The sequence below is a fragment of the Ursus americanus genome, chromosome 32 (assembly GCF_024610735.1).
Source record: "Ursus americanus isolate L20-20 chromosome 32, mUrsAme1.1.p, whole genome shotgun sequence".
Lineage (NCBI taxonomy): Eukaryota > Metazoa > Chordata > Mammalia > Carnivora > Ursidae > Ursus > Ursus americanus.
Window position 1 is genome coordinate 7,622,315 of NC_142158.1, and position 20,815 is coordinate 7,643,129.

The 20,815-nt window shown below is 44.2% G+C and overlaps 1 protein-coding gene and 1 long non-coding RNA gene across 6 annotated transcripts in view; one reads left to right on the plus strand and one right to left on the minus strand.

Annotated features, from left to right (window-relative positions):
* Positions 1–930: 930 nt before the first annotated feature.
* The window catches only part of SERPINB9 (serpin family B member 9), a 49,966-nt gene continuing 30,081 nt past the window's right edge, over positions 931–20,815 (minus strand). For 2 of the 5 annotated variants that reach the window (XM_087858225.1, XM_087858224.1), the window contains 7 exons: positions 16,918–17,222; positions 14,040–14,217; positions 10,496–10,633; positions 10,024–10,141; positions 7,942–8,084; positions 6,715–6,870; positions 931–5,494 (listed from right to left, as the gene is read on the minus strand). In XM_087858225.1, coding sequence (XP_087714351.1) covers positions 5,090–5,494; positions 6,715–6,870; positions 7,942–8,084; positions 10,024–10,141; positions 10,496–10,633; positions 14,040–14,207 — 1,128 coding nt within the window. In that variant the 5' untranslated portion in view covers positions 14,208–14,217; positions 16,918–17,222 and the 3' untranslated portion in view covers positions 931–5,089. Of the gene's footprint in view, positions 5,495–6,714; positions 6,871–7,941; positions 8,085–10,023; positions 10,142–10,495; positions 10,634–14,039; positions 14,218–15,500; positions 16,346–16,388; positions 17,284–20,815 lie in introns of those variants that run through there. The other 3 variants (XM_045811640.2, XM_045811639.2, XM_087858226.1) reach the window with 3 other exon arrangements.
* LOC148107308 (uncharacterized) lies at positions 14,898–19,418 on the plus strand. The gene is made up of 2 exons (XR_015722669.1): positions 14,898–15,040; positions 15,486–19,418. It is a non-coding gene; the product is annotated as an uncharacterized LOC148107308 (long non-coding RNA).

The window sequence follows — 20,815 nt, forward strand, 5'->3', positions numbered from 1 at the left end:
GTTGGAAAGCAGAGATGAAGATGTCAGGAGGGCTGGTTTCCCCCAGGCCTCTCTCCTTGGCTTGAGGATGGCCGCCTTCTCATGTGGCCTTTTCTCTGTGCTTGTTTGCCCTTGTATCTCTTCTTCTTTTTAATTTTTTTTTAAAAGATTTTATTTGTCAGAGAGAGAGCGCAAGCAGGGGGAACAGCAGGCAGAGGGAGAAGCAGGCTCCCCGCTGAGCAATGAGCTGGATGTAGGACTCGATCCCAGGACCCCGGGATCATGACCTGAGCCAAAGGCAGACGCTGAACTGACTGAGCCACCCAGGCGTCCCTCGTCTTCTTTTTGTAAGGACACCTTTCATGTCAGATTAGGATCTCACCCTTCTGACCGCATTTAAGTTTAATTACTTCCTTAAAGGCTCTGTCTCAACATAATCACATTCTGGTTGGGGTGGTGTGGGAGTTGACATGTACCTTTGGAGGGAACACTACCAAGTTCCTTACAGTTTAATCTTTATCTTAAAAGTGGTGTGAAACTACCGAAGCCCGTCCTCAGCCACACAGCCCTAGGGAGTATTATGGGCAAAGTATATGAAGTCGGGGGCGGTTGGGTGGCACAGCGGTTAAGCGTCTGCCTTCAGCTCAGGGCGTGATCCTGGCGTTATGGGATCGAGCCCCACATCGGGCTCCTCCGCTGGGAGCCTGCTTCTTCCTCTCCCACTCCTCCTGCTTGTGTTCCCTCTCTCGCTGGCTGTCTCTATCTCTGTCGAATAAATAAATAAAAATCTTTTAAAAAAAAAAGTATATGAAGTCGGTTCACAGGACAGGAAATCAAGTTTTGGAAAATAATTTTTTAAAAAGATAGAAATGAACCTTACTCATGTAAAGAGGAACAAACATGTGAGACTGACATTCTTATTAAAAATTCTTCTAAAAGCTAAGAATAAAATAGTTCAAAGCTGTTCATGTAAATTTTATTTCCGTTTCAATACTGTGTTACTCAGAATTACACGTGTGGTTATATCCTAGAGTTCTTCCTCCGAATTATGTGCAGATCACAGGATTCGATTTTCCTAGTTGAAACGTTAAATAATATGGAAACAAGAGTGAAAACTGGAAATTTTCTCTCATCCCCCCTCCAAACCTTTCCCAGAGATAACCTCTGTTAGCGGCGAAGGCTTAGCCCTTTAAACCTTTTCCCGGAGACACATACATGAATTCACGTGCACACGTACAGGGTCTGTTCACATAAATGCCTGCATCACGCTATCACGTTGCGCTGCAAGCTGTATTCTTCACTGAATTTGTTCTGATGATCTTTTTCAGGAACGGCATATAGACCTTTCACAATTTAAAAAAATGTTCTGCAGAGTATTGCACAATATAAATGAATTAAATTCTTCTCCTATTGCAGAAAAAATAAATTGAAACGGTTACATCCTAAGGCACCCAGTCAGTGTCCCTGAGAAGTGAAGACCTGCTTGAGGTGGAAAAACCCACACCCACTGGTGTCAGAAGTATTTCGTAGCAGGAGGCAGAAACGGTGTTTCTCTTTAGTACGTATTAAACGTCAATTGTTTGTTTATATGCCACCCATAACCAGAGGAGGGAAAACTGCTCTCACTTACAATTACTATAATGATCATAAAATTTAGAAATTACCAGAACAAGAAAAACAAAACTATGTCTCTCTCTCGCTCTCTAGAGAGAGCGAGACAGAGCTAAAAAAGGATTTGAATAAATGGAGACTCCTCACATTTTCCAAACAAAACTAAATACTGTAAATAGATTAATTTATCCCCAAATTTTTATGTTTAATGTCACATTAATCTCTCCAAAACAATACCAAAGTTAAAAGCATTATTTTGAGTACTGCAAAATTATTCTGACATTCAGCTTGAAGAATGAAGATGAGAAAATCACCGTGAACACTGGGGAAAAACTAATTATTTACAAATGATGTTGAGAAATTGGCTATTTGTCAATAAATAAAATTATGTTTTCTTCTGAATGTCAACAACACAAAAACAAATTCAAATTAAAAACATAATAATTTAGAAGAAAATATAGGTGACGAACTGGCTTCAATGGGAAAATGCTCTAAGAATTGAAAGCAATGTAAAATCACTGAGGAAAAACCTAGATTTGACTATAGGGAGGAAAAAACCATTCTTTTAACAAAACATTGTAACAAAATTTATGAAAAGTTTGTCACCAATAAAAGAAATACAAAAGGTGGGTATCCTTGTATAATATATACTGCAGAGATGTTTACATAGGTAAAACTTTTAAGTTGTTAACATATATATATATACATATATATATATATTTTTTTTTTTTACTTAACATCATCTATCCATGAGACTGAATGTACACCCACTTTGTACTTTAGTTTCTAACTCCTACATAGTATAACAAAGTATGCCCATATCTTCATTATCTATTCCCACTGAGATGGACACTTAAGTAGCTTCCAACTCATTGCCAACATAAATGAAATTGCAGTGAACACCCTCTTGCCTGTGCCTCTGTGGACTCGTGCAATGACATCAGTGGGTCACACACCCAGAAATGAGCCTGCTGGAGCCCAGAGCAGACACCAATTGAGTTCACTGCCAGATTGCTTCCTATCTTGGCCATATTGGTTCCTGTTCCCACAAGGGCTCCCAAATTTCCCCTCTTCCTGGCTGACACTGCACAGTATTCAACTTTCTGACGCCAATCTGATGGATGTAAAGCAGTATCTCATGGTATTTTATTTGTACTTTTCTGATCAGTTATTGTCTTACTTTCTTTGATTTGCAGGAGTTCTTTGTATACCCTAGTGTTAATTCCTTACTGATTTTTTATAATATTTTCTTTCAGTCTGGTTATGGTGTCCTTCATGGAATAGATTTGATACACATATGCCTATTGTATAATTTTTCACCTTATCACTCGTTTCGATATTATCTTTCTTATCTATTAGAGATATCTTTTTTCAATTCAAAAGTAGTTATAGGTGCTGAGACAACTGATATCCCATACGCAAAAAAATTAAGTTGGACCCCTACCTCACATCCGTATACATCAAAATGGATCAATATTCGAAATATAAGAGCTAAGATCATAAAAGTCTTAGGAAAAAACAGTTGTAAATTTTCCTGACTTTGGATTGGGCAAAGGATTCTTACATATGATACCATAAGTATGAGTGATAAAAGAAAAAAATAGATAAACTGGACATCACTGAAATTAAAAACCTTTGTGGATCAAAGGGCACTATCAAGAAAGGGAAAATATAAGCTACACAATGGGAGAGAATATTTGCAAACCATATATCTGATAAGGGTCTCTTATCCAGTATATATAAAGAACTCTTACAACTTGACAACAAAAAGACAACCCAATGAAAAAATGGACAAAGGACTTGAAGAGACTTATCTCCAAAGAAGATATTCAAAGGGCCAGTAAACACATGAAAAAATGTTCAACACTATTAGTCATTAGGAAAATGCAATTAAACTCACAATGGGATTTCACTTCCCACCCACTAGAGACACCATCCCTTTTTTAAAAAGAGGGGTGGGAAATAACAAGTGTTGGTAAGGATATGAAGAAATTGGAACCCTTATACAACAGATATCCAAACAAATACATGTACTTGCATGTTTGCAGAAGGATTACTCATAAATAGACAAAAGATAGAAACAAATCAAATGTCCATCAACGAACGACTGGATAAACAAATCTTATGCTACAGCCATACAGTGGAATATTATTCAGTCATGAAAAGAGATGAAGTACATGCTAGAACATGAATGAGCCTTGAACGTGTCATGCTGAGTAAAAGCCGAAAACCAAAGGTCATATATTATATAATTCATTTATATGAAATATCCAGAGTAGGTAAATCCATAGAGGTAGAAAGCAGACTGGCAGTTGCCAGGAGTTGGACGGGGAGAGAAGGGGGAGGCACTGCACAGGGTTTTCCTTTAGGGTGATGAACATTTTTTGGAACTAGATAAAGGCAGTGGTTGCACAACATTTTTAATGTACTAAAGGTCACTGCGTTGTTCGCTTTAGAATGATTAATTTTACACTATGTGAATTTCACCTCAATAACAAATTCTTTAAGAAGGCCCCAATAATGTCACTGATATCTAATCACTTTTTAAAAAGTTACTGAGCTCACATGTGATCCAATTACTATCGCTGCATTGTACACAGCACCTAGACATGTAAAGTGTAGCCCCAACCCCTGAGGAATGGGTCCAGTTGGAGAACACAGATGATTCATAAATAAAGCAACTGCCATAAGAGAAATGCCCTCCCTCAGTAAGCAATAAGAGTTCAAAAGATACACATCTGCTTATGCAGAAAAGAAAGATTTTCCCGGAGAAGAAGACATTGGAAATTTAAGAGTTGAATGGAATTTTTGTTAGAGTTGGAGGTGAAGAAAATCCAAGAGCAACAGGAAATGGGGATCCCTACAAGGGGACCACATGATAAGTTTAGGGACATTACTTGTCCAGCCTAGCTGTCATAAAAGCCACTCTGGCATGAGTTTTAAAGACCAGGTGTCAAAAGACCATGACTCCGCCCCTATGTCTCCGATGCCTGACGCCCTGTTTGCCACCTACTTAGTGAAGCATGAATGTCAAACAAAGATAAAATAAAAATGTGCATTAAAGAAGCTTTCTAAAAAGTCCATGCACTGGGCAGACTATAAAACAGTAGCCTTAGCTAGCAGCATTTATTACTACTGAGCTGGCTAAGGCAGGTATGCAACTGGATTTGAGATACAAGGCAGAACACAAGTGTCACTAGAATGAATTACAAGTGGAATGAGGAGGGAGCAAGTCTGGGGCCATCTAGGGAAACTCTGCATTCCATCCTACGGGATTCGGACTGCACTTGAAATACTACAGGGAATCATTAAGGCCTGTTGTCCCGTGATCTTGAAGAAGTAGGGCAAATGGGTGCTCAGGATGGGGAGAGCTGGGTGTGGACAAGCATGGGATTGAGACGCAGGGGGAATCTGCCCTCACCTTTGCGCGGGGCTTCAAAGGTCCATCTTCCCGGGGCTATGGAGAGGGACAGGACCAGAAAGAGGGAAATGCTCACCCTTACGGAGAGGAAAACCTGCCACAGAACAAAATAGTGTTGGCTGCGTTGTGCCTAATAAAGAAAAGGAAGGGGTGGTCGGCGCAGAACGTGGGGCCGGGCGCCGAGCAACATTCCAAAACCACGACGCCTGACGCGGCCGCAGCTTCCGTGCCTTCCTCGTTCACCTCCACGAAACTCTTGTGCACGAACTTGGACAGACACAGACCTCTCTCGCCTGACAGTGCCGAAAGGTCAGCCTTGTCCTCCTGAAAGGCATCCACCATTCCCAAACCCTGGAGCACAGATCCCATGTCATAATCCCCTTCCAGCTGAAATCTCGGAAGGAACACTTCCACTTCCACGCTCCGCAGACAGTCTGGCCCGGTCCAGGTTCTGAATTTCTCCAAAGTGAGATTTTTTTCCACCTGAAAGACCAGAATTAGATTTTAAAATTCATACTTCTGTACGTATGTACATGCACACCCACGTACCCGTCCTCCTCTCGGAGATGGGTGGTGATTGTCACACAGGACCAGGGGCCCCTCTCCACCGGGAAATGTGTGAGACCTGGGACCTGTGCTGTTGCCCAGCGGACAGGGCTCGAGGCAGCCCAGAGGCACAGAAGCAGCGCGGTGCCTCTTCTTACCCAACAGCAGCTATGAGACATCTTTCATCCTGACAACGCTCAATGCCCAGCGGACTGTGGTTTTCTTTCTTTTTTTCTTTTAACTGTGCTTATTTTTTGAAGATGAGGCATTGTTGGTAAGAAAAACAACTGGAAAAGAAAGGGCTCTTGCCAGAGCAATTTGCCAGAGACGCAATGCTGTGTGTGTTCTGAAGAAGAGACATCACGCGGGAAGGACAGAGAGCCCACGGCTGCAGCTCTGCTCACACAGGCCCCTCGGGACAATGGGAGCGCTGTGTGTCCCTCAGTGCCAGGGCAAGAAGCTCCCAGGCCACGGTTGACTCTCACACCAGGGATCCATGCCGAAACGAAGCAAAGGGAGTTGGGAGTGCCGTTTGGGGTGTCTCTGGCTCTGCTCTCCTGAGCTTCAGGTTCTTAGGATTTAAAATAATGCAGGGGTGCCTGGGTGGCTCAGTGGGTTAAGCGGCTGCCTTCAGCTCTGGTCATGAGCCCTGACTGGGCTCCCTGCTCAGTGGGGACTCTGCTTCTCCCTCTCCCTCTGCCCTTCCCCACCCCACTGCTCATGCATGCTCGCTCTCTCTCTCGCTCTTTCTCAAATAAATAAAATCTTTAAAAAATAAATAAATAAAATATAATGCTAACAACGATTATGATAATAATAAAGGATCACACTTATTCAGGGCTTATTATGTACCAGACAATGTGCTAAGCTTGTTACTCGAACCACCGCCGTTTCATCCCCCTAATAACTCTCAGGCACATGTTATCACCATCCCCGTTTTGGAGGTGGGGACACAGAGCTAAGGAATTCGGCGAGATCACAGATAATAATGGGAGCAGTCGGTCCTGAGTGACAGTTTGGGTCCCCAGCCCGAGGGCCTGATCATGGTGTTCTGCTGCGTGGGGGCCCACACCACGGACTTCAAAGGTCACATAAACCTTGAACGCGGTGCTGGAGTCCCGGCAGGAAGGACACAATGGGCGTCCCTGGATTCTCACCAAGCTTAGATCCACGTGGCCGTCCGGGAGCAGGATGACCATGCTCAGCTCCTCACCCGCGTAGGGCAGCTCCAGGACCTGGGTCTGCACCTCTTTGATGTAGGCAAGCTTAAACGTAGCTTCTTGAAACATCATCTGCACTGGCCTTTGCTCCTTCTGACGGGAAGACACAGATGAGCACGGAATTAAAACAGATTATTGAGGGGCGCCTGGGTGGCACAGCGGTTAAGCGTCTGCCTTCGGCTCAGGGCGTGATCCCGGCGTTCTGGGATCGAGCCCCACATCAGGCTTCTCCGCTAGGAGCCTGCTTCTTCCTCTCCCACTCCCCCTGCCTGTGTTCCCTCTCTCGGTGGCTGTCTCTCTCCGTCAAATAAATAAATAAAATCTTAAAAAAAAAATAAAATAAATCCAGTTGTTCCAGTTCTGATACTCTAATCCAAGGAAATAATTTTTTAAAAATACAGACGGAGTTAACTGGAGTATATACTCTTTTAACGTTTTAAAAGTTGATAAGGACCAGCTATTACAAAAATTAGAATAGTTTCTAAAATCAATGCTAGAAAAGTTCTCCCCCTCCCACCTTTGTAACCAGAGAGCTGATTATATAAAGTATATCTTATGCCCCCCCCAAAAAGGTTTTACCTGTACAAGTTTCCTAATTGCATTAAAATGGTTTTGTTTTTTTTAGGGGCTGGGAGATTTGGCAAGCTACTTTAATGCCTGCCTGAACTGAAGTTATACCTCCATATCAAGACTAACATCTTTGTCAGTTAGTTTTAATATTAGAAACTTATATATCTAGATTAATAATGATTAATAATAATGCAAGTCTATACTTATTTTAATTTTTCAAATATCTGACTAAAGAAATATTCACTCCTTCTATCCACCCCCCCAACATACACACGTATCACACTTGCTTAACACGTGTTTTTTGCTATCCGTTAAGCAACTTGGGCTTAGAGGAAAGACTTAAGTTTCCTGAACCAGGTGACAGCAATGGCTATAGGAGACATGATCAGAGGCAGTAGGAGCAGTAATAAAATGCAAAAAATCAGAGGCAGCAAATAATTTTTATTTCTCAGTCCTTTTCTCCTGAGTTTAAAATTTCATTCAGAAAGGTGTTTTCAAAATTATGTCTAACCAATTATTTATGCTTTTACAAAGTTAACCTTTTCCACTCAATTTCTTCGTGAAACTAGCAGGATATTCGAAAGCTTCTCTCACCTGGTTTATTTTAAAAGGCATTTCCCTTGTGTACACCTTGTTGAACTGTTCATCCCACCTTCCTCTGAAGTAGATGGCATTGACCAGAATCAGCCTGGTGTCTGCACTGACCGAGCTACTTGGCAATAAGTCTCGAATTTTACCTTCCGGGAAAAGCAGAGAATATATTCAGTTGGTTTTCACAGAAGTGTGATGAATAATACATCGTGATAAGGCTTATTGGCAAATCCTTGGTTATTAATCAAGAACCATTCTTTTCCTTTCCAACTTTGCTGATTTTGGATTGCTAGGTGCAGAAATTAAAAAAAAAACCCAACACATACAAGTAGTTTTCATGGTCAGGTCACCAGGGTTGTGGGAATACCCACAAAGTCGATGACAGTGAAAGGTTTCTAAATTACTCAAAGGAAACTACTACACTAGGTCGGACAGCAAGGCAAGCAGGAAACGAGAGACGGGCTGGGAGGGACTTAGGTTATCTCAAGTGCTAAAATGGAGTGTTTGGTTTAATGCACCAAAGGTACAACGGGTGCCAACATTCCACAACTGCGTCCACATGTCAGAGGCGGCCAGAATGAATGGCTCCAAGGGGAAATAGTTGACAACGGGCAGCATGGGTACATTGAGGAGCTTCTGGAGGCATCTGGAAGAGATTTCACTATTTGATCCTCTAAACAAAACACCAGACACTCCTGGAAAAGGTAAGGTGGGCAAGTGAAAGATAGTCCCTTCTTCCCTAGATATCAAGTTGTACCTTTCCAATGAACTAGGAGCATCCCTGCTAATTTGCTGCCTCCAGATGGCATAAGTGGCAAATATTCCAAGAAGAAGTGGTAGCAGTAACTGCTAACTCTTTAAGGAAAGACAACCTCTTGTTCTCTGCTGTCCGATTTATTGATAGAAATAGGAGTGTCCCGGGCGCCTGGCTGGCACAGCGGTTGAGCGTCTGCCTTCGGCTCAGGGCGTGATCCCGGCGTTATGGGATCGAGCCCCACATCAGGCTCCTCCGCTATGAGCCTGCTTCTTCCTCTCCCACTCCCCCTGCTTGTGTTCCCTCTCTCGCTGGCTGTCTCTATCTCTGTCGAATAAATAAATAAAATCTTTAAAAAAAAAAAAAGAAATAGGAGTGTTCCTAGTGGTAACAAGCAGAGTGGGTGCAGAGGGTCCTGAATGATCCAAACATCATTGATCATGCAGGCCAAGATCAGAACATACCACTCGGTAAAACAGAAGTGAGTAAGGCGCAACGCCAAACAAAGGATGATTTCAGTCTGTAGAACTGATCGGCCCTGAGAGAGCATCTGCCGTTGGCCTACCAAATCTAGGCTTATCAAATCTAATTCAGGGGCGCCTGGGTGGCACAGTCGTTAAGCATCTGCCTTCGGCTCAGGGCGTGATCCCGGCGTTATGGGATCGAGCCCCACATCAGGCTCCTCTGCTGGGAGCCTGCTTCTTCCTCTCCCACTCCCCCTGCTTGTGTTCCCTCTCTCGCTGGCTGTCTCTATCTCTGTCAAATAAATAATAAAAATAAAATCTTTAAAAAAAAAATCTAATTCAGAGAGTGTATGTGGAAGACAGGAAAGAAGTAATAGAATAAGTAAGCTTAATGTGTAGGGTAAAGGTGGTGGTGAGGGAGGTCCACAGAGAATTTCAAAGCCCAACTGTATGTCTCGCAGAAGACTGGACAGATAGCCTCCTTCCTACGGAGGTGAGGAATTCACCCAACACGTGAACGTGACAGGTCAAGTGAAAGTATGTTTCAGTATAAGTCATTACACCGGAAATCCGGCCAAGAGTTTCTCTGGACATTTGTAGCAATCTTTTTGGTCCCAGGAGAATGGACAAAATTAAGTCTCTGTGGTTGAAAATCTGAGCATCTGATTGGAACCTCGTGAGTCCATTAAGGTTCAAATATGCCAAGAGGCCCAGCCCGTCAGCAGGACTCTGACCATCTGAACCACAAGTGACATCAGAGCAGCAGGGAAAGCAAGGGGAGGAAGAGGGAGGGGAGGAGAACCAGGAGAAAGAAGGGAAGGCAGGGAGAGAAGGAAAAAGAAGGAGGTAAGGACATGTAATTCTGACCTTCAGTCTTTTCTGAGACCCAAGCGTTGATGTGATTCCTGGACTGCTCTGCGGCACTGGCGAAGGGAAGCGGCTCCAGGTCAGCGTGATAGAACCGAGCGCAGGATTCCTTGAAGGTCTTTGGAGAGAAAGGGGTTCAATATGGCTATATTCCTCAATCAAGTGTAGTTTCCAAAAGATCAGAATATTATATACATTTTCTTAAAATGAGTATACATCTCTTAAAAGTGGTTATATCTTAGTCTACTAGGTACCAAAATGACAGAGTTTATAAATAGGTAAGTACTAAGCCAAGACTAAGTAGAAATGGATAAATGAATTTAAGAAGTCAAATTTGAAATAATTCAAGGCACAGTTATAGAATTATGATTTTTTAAAAAAAATGTTCACCATAATTTTCCGTTCTCCAGGATCTTTCTTTCAGACTCTGTATTTTGATTACAACTTTTATTGTTCTGTTGACTCAACTTACCGAGAGGAATTCAAAGGTCTTTTCTCCAAAGAGCTTGTTGGCCGTTCTGAGCAAGTACTGGGCGCCAGGTTTGTTCACTTCAGCAAGAAGTGATTGGAAACTTTGATGAATGTCTTTCTCTGTGCTTAATGAAAGCACCTGTTGAGAAAAATAATTGTAAAATTTATCAAATTTGTTCTTTGGGGGGCACCTGGGTGGCTCACCCAATTAAGCATCTGATGCTTTATTTCGGCTCAGGTCATGATCTCAGGGTGGTGAGATCAAGCCCCATGTCAGGCTCTGCACTCAGTGTGGAGTCTGCTTCAGATTCTCTCTCCCTTTCTCTTTGCTTTCCCTGGTTCCCCTCAGTTGTTCACGCACTCTCTCTCTCAAAAAAAGACTGTCTCGAAAAATCTGTAAACAAAATTCTTTCTTAAATAGTAACAAAATTTTCCTTTAAAGGAGATTGTTTTCTCTTTTAAAAAAGGACATTTTCTTCATTTTAATTGTAGGTTTAATACATATTAGAGCAACACTACGTGGGGTGGAGAGAAGATACAGAGAGAAAAGGATGGAGAGAGAGAGGAAGGGAGAGAACAGAAAACAGGGGATTAAGACAAAAGGGATGAAACACCTAAATGTGAGACAGGAATCCAACAGAATCCTAGGGGAGAACCCAGGCAACAACCTCTGTGACCTTGGCCGTAGCAACTTCTTGCTAGACTCGTCTCTGAAGGCAAGAGAAACAAAAGCAAAAATGAACTACTGGGACTTCATCAAAATAAAAAGCTTTTGCACGGCAAAGGAAATAATCAACAAAACTAAAAGGCAACCTGAGAATGGGAGAAAATATTCGCAAGTGACATATCAGATAAAGGGCTAGTATCCAAAGCCTATAAAGAATTTATCAAACTCAACATGCAAAACCCAAATAATCCAGTCAAGAAATGGGCAGAAGGCATAACAGACATATCTCCAAAGAAGACATACGGATGGTCCAGACACATGAAAAAATGCTCAACACCGCTCAGCATCAGGGAAATACAGATCAAAACCACAATGAGATATCATCTCACACCAGTGAGAATGGCTGAAATTAACAAGTCAGGAGATAACAGACGTTGGCAAGGATGTGGAGAAAGGGGAACCCTCTTACACTGTTGGTGGGAACGCAAGCTGGTGCAGCCACTCTGGAAAACAGCATGGAGGTTCCTCAAAAAGTTGAAAATAGAGCTAGCCTATGACCCAGCAATTGTACTACTAGGTATTTATTCAAAGAATATAAACATAGGGATTTGAAGGGGTACCTGCACCCCAATGTTTATAGCAGCAATGTCCATAATAGCCAAAATATGGAAAGAGCCCAGATGTCCACTGACAGATGAATGGATAAAGAAGATGTGGTATATCTGTACAGTGGAATATTACTTGGCCCTCAAAAAGAACGAACTCTTTACATTTGTAATGACATAGCTGGAACTAAAAGGTATTATGCTAAGTTAAACAGGTCAATCAGAGAAAGGCAAATACCATATGATTTCACTCATATGTGGAATTTAAGAAATAAAACAGATGAATATAGGCGAAGGGAAGGAAAAATAAAATAAGATAAAAACAGAGAGGGAGGCAAACCATAAAATACTCTTAAGTACAGGGAACAAACTGAGGGTTGCTGGAGGGGTGGTGGGCGGGGGGGATGGAGTAACTGGGTGATGGGCGTTAAGGAGGGCACTTCATGGAACGAGTACTGGGTGTTATATGCAACTGACACTAAATTCTACCCCTGAAACTAGTTAGCTATATGTTAACTAAATTGAATTGAAATTAAAATTTTAAAAACAGGGGAGGGGCGCCTGGGTGGCACAGCGGTTAAGCGCCTGCCTTCGGCTCAGGGCGTGATCCCGGCGTTCTGGGATCGAGTCCCACATCAGGCTCCTCCGCTATGAGCCTGCTTCTTCCTCTCCCACTCCCCCTGCTTGTGTTCCCTCTCTCGCTGGCTGTCTCTATCTCTGTCAAATAAATAAATAAAATCTTTAAAAATAAATAAAAATAAAAAATAAAAAACAGGGGAGTAAGAGTTGGCTTTTCTGCCTAAATAGATCTCTATTGTTTATACGCAAGTAATAGGAAGGGGCGCCTGGGTGACTCACCCCGTTGAGCATCCAACTATTGGTTTGGGCTCAGGTCATGATCTCAGTGTCCTGGGATCAAGCCATACATCAGGCTCTGCTCTGGGTGTGAGGTCTGCTTGGGAGTCTCTCTCCCTCTCCTCTGCCCTTCCTGCTCATGCTCTCTCTCTCTCTCAAATGAATAAGTAAATCTTTAAGAAAATAGAAAAAATAAGTAATAGGAAAGAATGACAAGGATAAGACAGGTTCAGAAAAGGGGCTATTACAAAAGCTTCCATCCCAAGGAAAACATAAGTATGAAATACACCCAATATAGGGGAAAATTTGTTTCTAAGATTTACAAGGGAAAAAAAAAAACCACAACACATAGAGTTAAAAGCATGAAGAGTTCACGGAGAAATAGGCAGAAATACACTCAGTAGGGAAAACATCACTTTCAGTCTCTGCCAGTGCACACGGACTCCGAAAGCTGGTTCTCAGAAAGAAGTTCCCTCAGTGCTATGAGTAGCAAGGTGGACTTAGCATATTCACTGCCATTCCTGTCCAGCTGAGCACCGGACGATAAGGAATTTTGATGTCTCTGAATACAAAGTAACCAGACAATCTTGAGGTTAAAAAAAAAAACAAAAAACCTCCCAGAGGGTTCATCAGGTAGCCTAAGACACAGAAAATTCAGTAAGCCCAAAGAATCCCCCTTCTACACTTAAACCCTCAATCCCTCCTACCACAAGCTGAAAAATGGTTAACATCAGTAGTCACCCCAGATAGGGCTCTCAAGGGAAAAGAAAGTTGTATCGAAACAAAGGGCCACACTGAATTACATACCGATACTGGGGGCGGGGGGGCATGAGGTAAGTGTCTAGGTTTCATCTCGGGCACGTGTCCCCTACCCACTCTATAAAACCCTTCAGGACAGAGATAGATTCATCATCATTTTCAGATGTTTGCTGAATGTTTGTTAAACTAACTAGTCCACATGCATCTGTATATGCAACAAAAATATGCTTTTTTTTACCCACTTTTGCATATTTTTGTCCATCCCCTTACTGAGCTAGGAAGGCATGTTGGTATATTAATGACTTGAAATAGATATTAACTTCCCCTTCCCTCCTTAACAAAAAATAATTATACTTATGAAGTCTTTTACTCCAAAAATGAGAGCTCTTAGCTGCTCAGATTTCCAAATAATTTCAGTATCATTTCCTAAACAAAGACAGTGCTAGGACAAGATTTTGATAGTCTTATCCAGAGTATTAATTAGGGAACTTGCCCCTCAAAATAGCTCAGTGAAGGAGACTCCCAGCCTTGTCCTTTGTGTCTTGGTCCCCAGGCAGCCCCACCTGCCAGAAATAAGCACAGGTGTGTGTACGCACTGGCCACCCCTCCCATCCTGCTTTGTGGCAGTTCTGGAGCCTGAGGTAGACAGGCAGGTTTACCTGGGCCATCTGGGCAGCAGTGTTTCCTTTCGCCCCCAGGAAGACCATGGCCAGGGCAGAGGAGATGCTCACGGGAGAATAAAACACGTTGTGTGAAGGGTTGTCTTGACACAGTATCTTTAAAAGCTGGATGGCAAAGGTGCCATTTGCTTCAGAAAGAGCATCCATGATGCAGGGTCTGGAACCAGAGCATAAAGAGAAAGCTGCTTCAACACGCCCCCCCGAACGTTATTGGCCTCACATATGGCAATTATGGAATTGTACGTTGTTGTTTTTTTTTTTAATAATAAAGCTCATAAATATTTTAAGTTGAAGGAAAACCCATTTACTGTTGCTCTCCATCCAAAAACCAAGTCCAAATATTAAGATAATTAGCTACATGTGGTGCTGGCAGAAGATCAAACCAGCTTGAGAGCCTTGGGGAAAATGCAGAGCACTGGCTCCCGGGCACAGACACACGGCACTCAGCCTCCGGAGATCAGGGAAGCCCAATCTTCTCCATAATACTTTCTTCTTCCATACATTTATGGAGAGAACTTCCGACAGACCACAGTCTCCCCATCTATTAGCTGATTCCAGAGAAATATTTGAGATGCTGGTATGAGAAGAGAGACCGGCTACCATTGGGTATGATATTGGCTGTGAGGCCAGGACCTTTCATCAACAGTGACTGGTCAGCAGTGGAGGGAGAGCCAACGTGCTCTCCCGCTGAGCAGCCCGCACCAGCCACCCACCTGCCCGCCCCCCATGGCCAATTAACTCCTGATATCCCATAACCCAGCTCAGTGCCAGAGTGCCGAGGCATTGCTAGCCGCTAGGCATCATGCGACCTTGGGACCTTGGAACTGAGGGGAGGAGACTGTGTTTTTGCTTCACGATTTTTTTACTAACTCAGAAACACTGATTTGGGAGTTTTACTTGTTAGACTCAGAAAAAGCCACTAGAGTGGACTGCGCATGAGAGGGCGAAGAGCTGCCCCGGTGGAATGCCAGCACTGAGAGGTAAGGAGGAACAGAGGAGGGTCCAAGAAAGAGCAAAGCCACTGAGAATGGGGAGGCCAGTACCACGGAGCTACAGAGGCGGGAAGCATCAGCGTGGGTGGGGAGGTCTGCTGACCACACACCGTTCCCACCCCCCAGCCCACATTTCTCCAGGGAATTAGCTAAGGGTGGAAATGAGACCCTCGCTCACCCAACTGCGGGCCTCACACCCAGGGAGACCTCCCTGACTCCTCCTTCCCGCAGCTCCTCATCCCCTGCCACCCATCACCAAGGCTCGCCTTCGGGGGCCCACACGGCTCTCGAACCTGTCTACTTCTCTTGATCCTGCACCTGGTCTAGACCTGCTCCTCTCCCCGCCGCCGCCTCAGAACAGAGCACCCCCCACCCAGTACACCCCTTCTGACAGGAAAGCAGACGCTTTCAGCCCTCCTCTTAAACCTCCCAGGGCCCGGAGGATGACCTGAAGCTCACGTCATGCAATGGCTTATCCTCCACCTGCCGGCCTCCTCTGGCTCCAGCCTCCGCCTCTAGACGTCCTGCCTGCCTTCCATGCCCTCCAAGTCACCCCCGGGCCTTTGAAAACGCCGTTTACCCTTGAACTCCGCGCGCCCTGCCCGGATTAATGACACTCGCGCCTCCCTCTGCGCTCAAACATACCAGCCTCAGGCGGCTTCCGAAGGCCTGCCCTCGACAGGTCTCCCTTCACCCGCTCCCCCCTCCCAGCGGCCCCGGGACCCTGCCCTGGAATTCCCGCTTTGGCCCAGTGTGGTCCCCCTGGACGGGGAGCTCCGCCCGGCGAGGGCCTGCCAGAGAGCTCTGGAAACGGCCAGGCCTCCGTGAATTTGTGGGGACTGCCTGAAAGAACGAGGATGGATCAGAAGCGCCGGCAGTTCGCAGCTGCAGACTGGTGACTGTAGCAGGAGAGGACAGGTAGGGAGAGGTCATCACGCGGACCCCTAGGGCAGAGAGGAGGCGAGGAAGCAGGGCCGGGGGCAGTGCGGCTGCGGGGCGGCGAGGCTGCGGGGAGGAGGCGGGGGGAGAGCCGAGAGAAGACCCTGGAGGAGGGCCAGCGGCTGGGGCTCGTGGGAATCTGGAGGCAGGGCATGTGGGGCCCGCCGCAACTGCGCCACCGAGCAACTGCGCCACCGAGCCCGCCGAGCAGCTGCGCCACCGAGCAGCGGCGAAGCGACGACGTCTCTTTCTGGCAGCAGGGAGAGGGCCCGGTCGGCTCGGCTTCGCTGGGACAGCGATCGCGCTCGCGTCCTCGCGTCCTGTCCCCCGGCCGGAGCGCGGGGCTTCTCCTGGTCCGCCGCCCCCGCCCTGCCCCCGGAACGCCCCCACTTGCCACCTCGGGCCCCGCGCCGCTCCTCCCGTCGCCGCCCTCCGGGCCCGGATCCCGACGACTCTAGGCCGAGCTCTGCAGCCGCGGCAGGTCCCCACTCGGGTGACGGACGCCCGCAGGACTCTGCCGCCCCCAGGGCCGGAGACCCCCTTTGGGCTTCCCGCTCGGCGGGGGCGGCGCTAGGCCGGCTCTCCCTCCCCGCGCTGGGCGGGGGCTGGGGTCGCGGACGCCCCCAGGCCCCCCTGGCCCCGCCCCGCGAGTGGGACCCTGCAATCTAAAGGGCTCCAAGGGCCCGCGCGGTCTGCCTGAGGCCTCCGAAACCGATTGTGAAAGCAAACGCGTTTTCAAACTGGCGGGCGACCCGGCTGTGACCGCTGTGCGGGCGACCCAGTGGAGAAAAACCCGGGGGCGGGGGCAGGACGCGAAAACAACGCAGAAGCCCTGGCTTTTCTACTTCCAGAAGCAAAGGTGGAGTGACCGACTCTCATTTAAGAGTAGGAAGGGCTGTGGATCTTTAAGCCGCTCCACCGCCTACCTGCAAAGTGATGGGGACAGACAGAGTCAGACTGGCGCAGGGAATGGGGCTTCTGTGGTAGAGTGGACGCGCGGATGGCTGATCAGCTCAGAACGTCGTCAGGGATCACTCACGGAGCAGCTTCACCTTCAGGCTGGTGACCCCAGGCCTCGGCATTTGAAAGCATTTCTTGTTGATGTGATGATGTCCAGAGGAAGAGGTCAGGTGACTTTCTGAAGCCCAGAGGTTTTCCCAGAAGCCCTGTCCTTCCGCAGATTTATCTTCTTATTTCAAATAAACCTGAATTAGTGCATTTTCCTGGGGGTCTAAATTAGAGGAAGGCAAGCCAGGCAACTAAATGTAATTAGGGAGGCACACACCCTTAGGGACTAACCCCTGCAGCTATGTGACCCTGACAGCGGGTGGCTTCCTTTAAAAAAATAAAATAAAATAATAATAATAATAATAATAATAATAATAATAATAATAATAGTAATCACAACAGCTTTATTGAGCTATGAGTAGCGCACCATAATATTCACCCTTTAAAAATATACAGTTCAGGGTCACCTGGGTGGCTCCGTCAGTTAAGTGTCTGCCTTCGGCTCAGGGTCCTAGGATGGAGTCCCGAGTTTGGCTCCCCTCTACTCCTCCCCCCTGCTCATGCTCTCTCTCTCTGTCTGTTCTTTCTCTTTCTCTCAAATAAAAAAAAATCTTTTGAAAAATGCTTGTTTTAAAAGAAAAAGTATACAGTTCAGTGGGTTTTAGTCTTTTCACAAAGTTGTACAACTATCACCACTAACTCCAGAACATTTTATCACCTCAAAAAGAAACACCGAGCCCATTAGCAATTGTTCTCCATTCCCCCCTGCGGCCCCTGGCAACCGTTAATCCATCCTGCCTAGATTAGCCTCTTGTGGGCGTTTCACATAGATAGACTCATACATAATACAGTCTTTTGTGACTTCTTTCACTTCGCACAGTGTCCTCAAGGTTGATCTTTGCTGGTTCAAGGTAATAATTATCTGTATTTCATTTCTTCTTACAACTGATAATATAATAATATTGAGCCCATACACATATATATCCATTTTGATTATTCATTCATTCATTGGTAGACATTTGGGTTGTTTCCCTCTTTTGTCTGTTATGAATAGTGCTACTATGAACATTCACATATAAGGTTTTATGTAGACATATATTCTCATTTCTCTTGGGTCTACACCTAGAGTGGAATTGTTAAATCATATAGTAAGTCTATATTTAACTTTCGGAGGAAATGTCAAAATATTTTTCAAAGCAGGGGCACAATTTTACCACCATCATTGTGTGTGGGTCTCAATTTCTCGACATCTCTCTTTTTTAAATTTTAACCATCAGAGTGGGTGTGAAGTGATGTCTCACTGTGGCTTAGAGTTGTATTTCCCTGACGGCTAATGACGTAGAGCATCTTTTACTTTTTTCATGTGCTTATTGGCTCTTTGTCTATCTTCTTCAGAGAAAAATCAATTCAAATACTTTGTTCATTTTCAAATTAGGTTATTTATCTTTTTATTGTTGAGTTTTAACACTGTAAGTTTTTATTAAATTCATCATCATACTGCATAATAAAACTGCTCAAAACCAGTGAAAAAAAGGATATCTTAAAAGTGATCAAAGAAAAAGGTATATAAAAACAGAGATGAAGAGGAAATCAAATTTTTCTTTGGCAATAATGCAAGCAAGAATAACAGTGGAGAAACATTTTTCAAGTACTGCAAGAAAAAGAGAAATGATCAGCCAAGAACTCTGTACCTTTCAAAAATATTTTTCAAAAATGAAGGTGAAATAAAGACTTTCTCAGACATACAAAACCCGAACGTTTTCAGCACCAACCAACCTTGCACTTTAAGAAGTTTTGAAGTAATTCCTTCAGGCAGGTGGACTAAAAATGTTAAAGAAATAAATATCTACCCAAAGGAAGAAGAGCATTGGAAATGATAACTACCAGGTAAATATATATAAGACTATTTTTCTTTTTTTTTTTTTAAGATTTTATTTATTTATTTGACAGAGACAGCGAGCGAGAAAGGGAACACAAACAGGGGGAGTGGGAGAGGAAGAAGCAGGCTCCTAGCGGAGGAGCCTGATGTGGGACTCGATCCCAGAACGCCGGGATCACGCCCTGAGCCTAAGGCAGACGCTTAACGACTACGCCACCCAGGCGCCCCAAGACTATTTTTCTTATTTCTTAAATGTCTTTAAAGGATAACGATTTTAACAAAAATAATAACAGTGTATCATAGGGTTCATAACACCTATGAAAACAACAGCACGGAGGCCAGCAGAGTCTAATTCTAAAAGTTATAGGGAAATGCAAAGTATGCAAAATAGCCAAAACAATTTAGAAAAAATAATAAAATTGGAGGACTAACATTTCCTCAAAACTTATTGTTAAGCTACAGTAATGGAGCTGTTGTAGTAGTGGCATCAAGAAAGACATTAGATCAGTGGAATCAAATATAGTCCAAAAATAGAGCCATGTGCATATGATCAATTGATTTTTGGAAAAGGTGCAAAAACACATCAGTGGAGAAAGAATGGTCTTTCAACAGATGCAAAATGAGCTCAAAATGGATCATAAGCCAAAATGTAAAATATTATAGTATAATATTTCTAAAAGAAACTTGAGATAATTCCTGTGACCTTGGCTTCAGCAAAATAGATAAAAAGCACAATACATAACAAAAAAGTTGAATAAGCTGGACTTCATTAAACTTAAGAACTCCTCTTTGAAAGGCACTGTTATCAAAATGAAAACTCAAGCCACAAGCTGGATGAAAATATTTGCAAATCATGTATCTAATTAAGGACTTGGTGTCTATGAGAATGCTCAAAATACAATAAGCAAATACCCTCTCCCCACAAATAAAAAAAATAGGTGAGAGATTTTATTTTTTTTTTTTTAAAGATTTTATTTATTTATTCGACAGAGATAGAGACAGCCAGCGAGAGAGGGAACACAAGCAGGGGGAGTGGGAGAGGAAGAAGCAGGCTCACAGTGGAGGAGCCTGATGTGGGGCTCGATCCCAGAACGCCGGGATCACGCCCTGAGCCGAAGGCAGACGCTTAACCTATGTGCCACCCAGGCGCCCCTGGTGAGAGATTTTAAAAGGTATTTCACCAGAGAACATGTATGGATTGCAAATGGACACAGGAAAAAATGCTCCATGTCACTAGTCATTATGGAAATGCAAACTAAAGCCTCAATGAGATACACGTTATGCACATATTAGAATGGTTAAAATTAACGACACTGACCATACCAAGTGTTGGCGAGGAGACAGAGTATCTGGAATTCTCATTTGATCTACTGGGAATGTTAAACGCTATAACCGTTTTGGAAAACAACTTTGCAGTTTCTTAAAAAATTAAACCTGCCATGTGACCCAGCGAGTCCACACTCCTATGTGAAGGGAAATGAAAGCATATGTTCCTACAAAGACTTTGCAAATGAATGTTCATAGCAATTTTATTTGCAATAGTTAAAATCTTTGCAACAACACGACAGATGAATGGATAAGCTAGTTGGAATGTATCCATGCAAAGGAATATAACTTAACAATTCCAAAAAATGAACTACTGATACATACGACCACGTGGATGAATCTCAGAATAATTGTACTGAGTGATAGGAGCTGTACCCGAAAGGTACATGCTGTGTGATTCCATTTATATAAAGGTCCATAAAATGCAAACTAATGCGTAGTGGCAGACAGCAGAGCGGTGGGTGCCTGAGGACTGACGGCATGTGGGTAGGACGGAGCAAGGAGGGAAGAGAGACAAAGATTAAAAGGTATAAAGGAACCTTTAGGGCGTGATGGATATGTTCATTATCTTGATTAGGATGATGGGTTTACCAGTGCATCCAGTATCACAA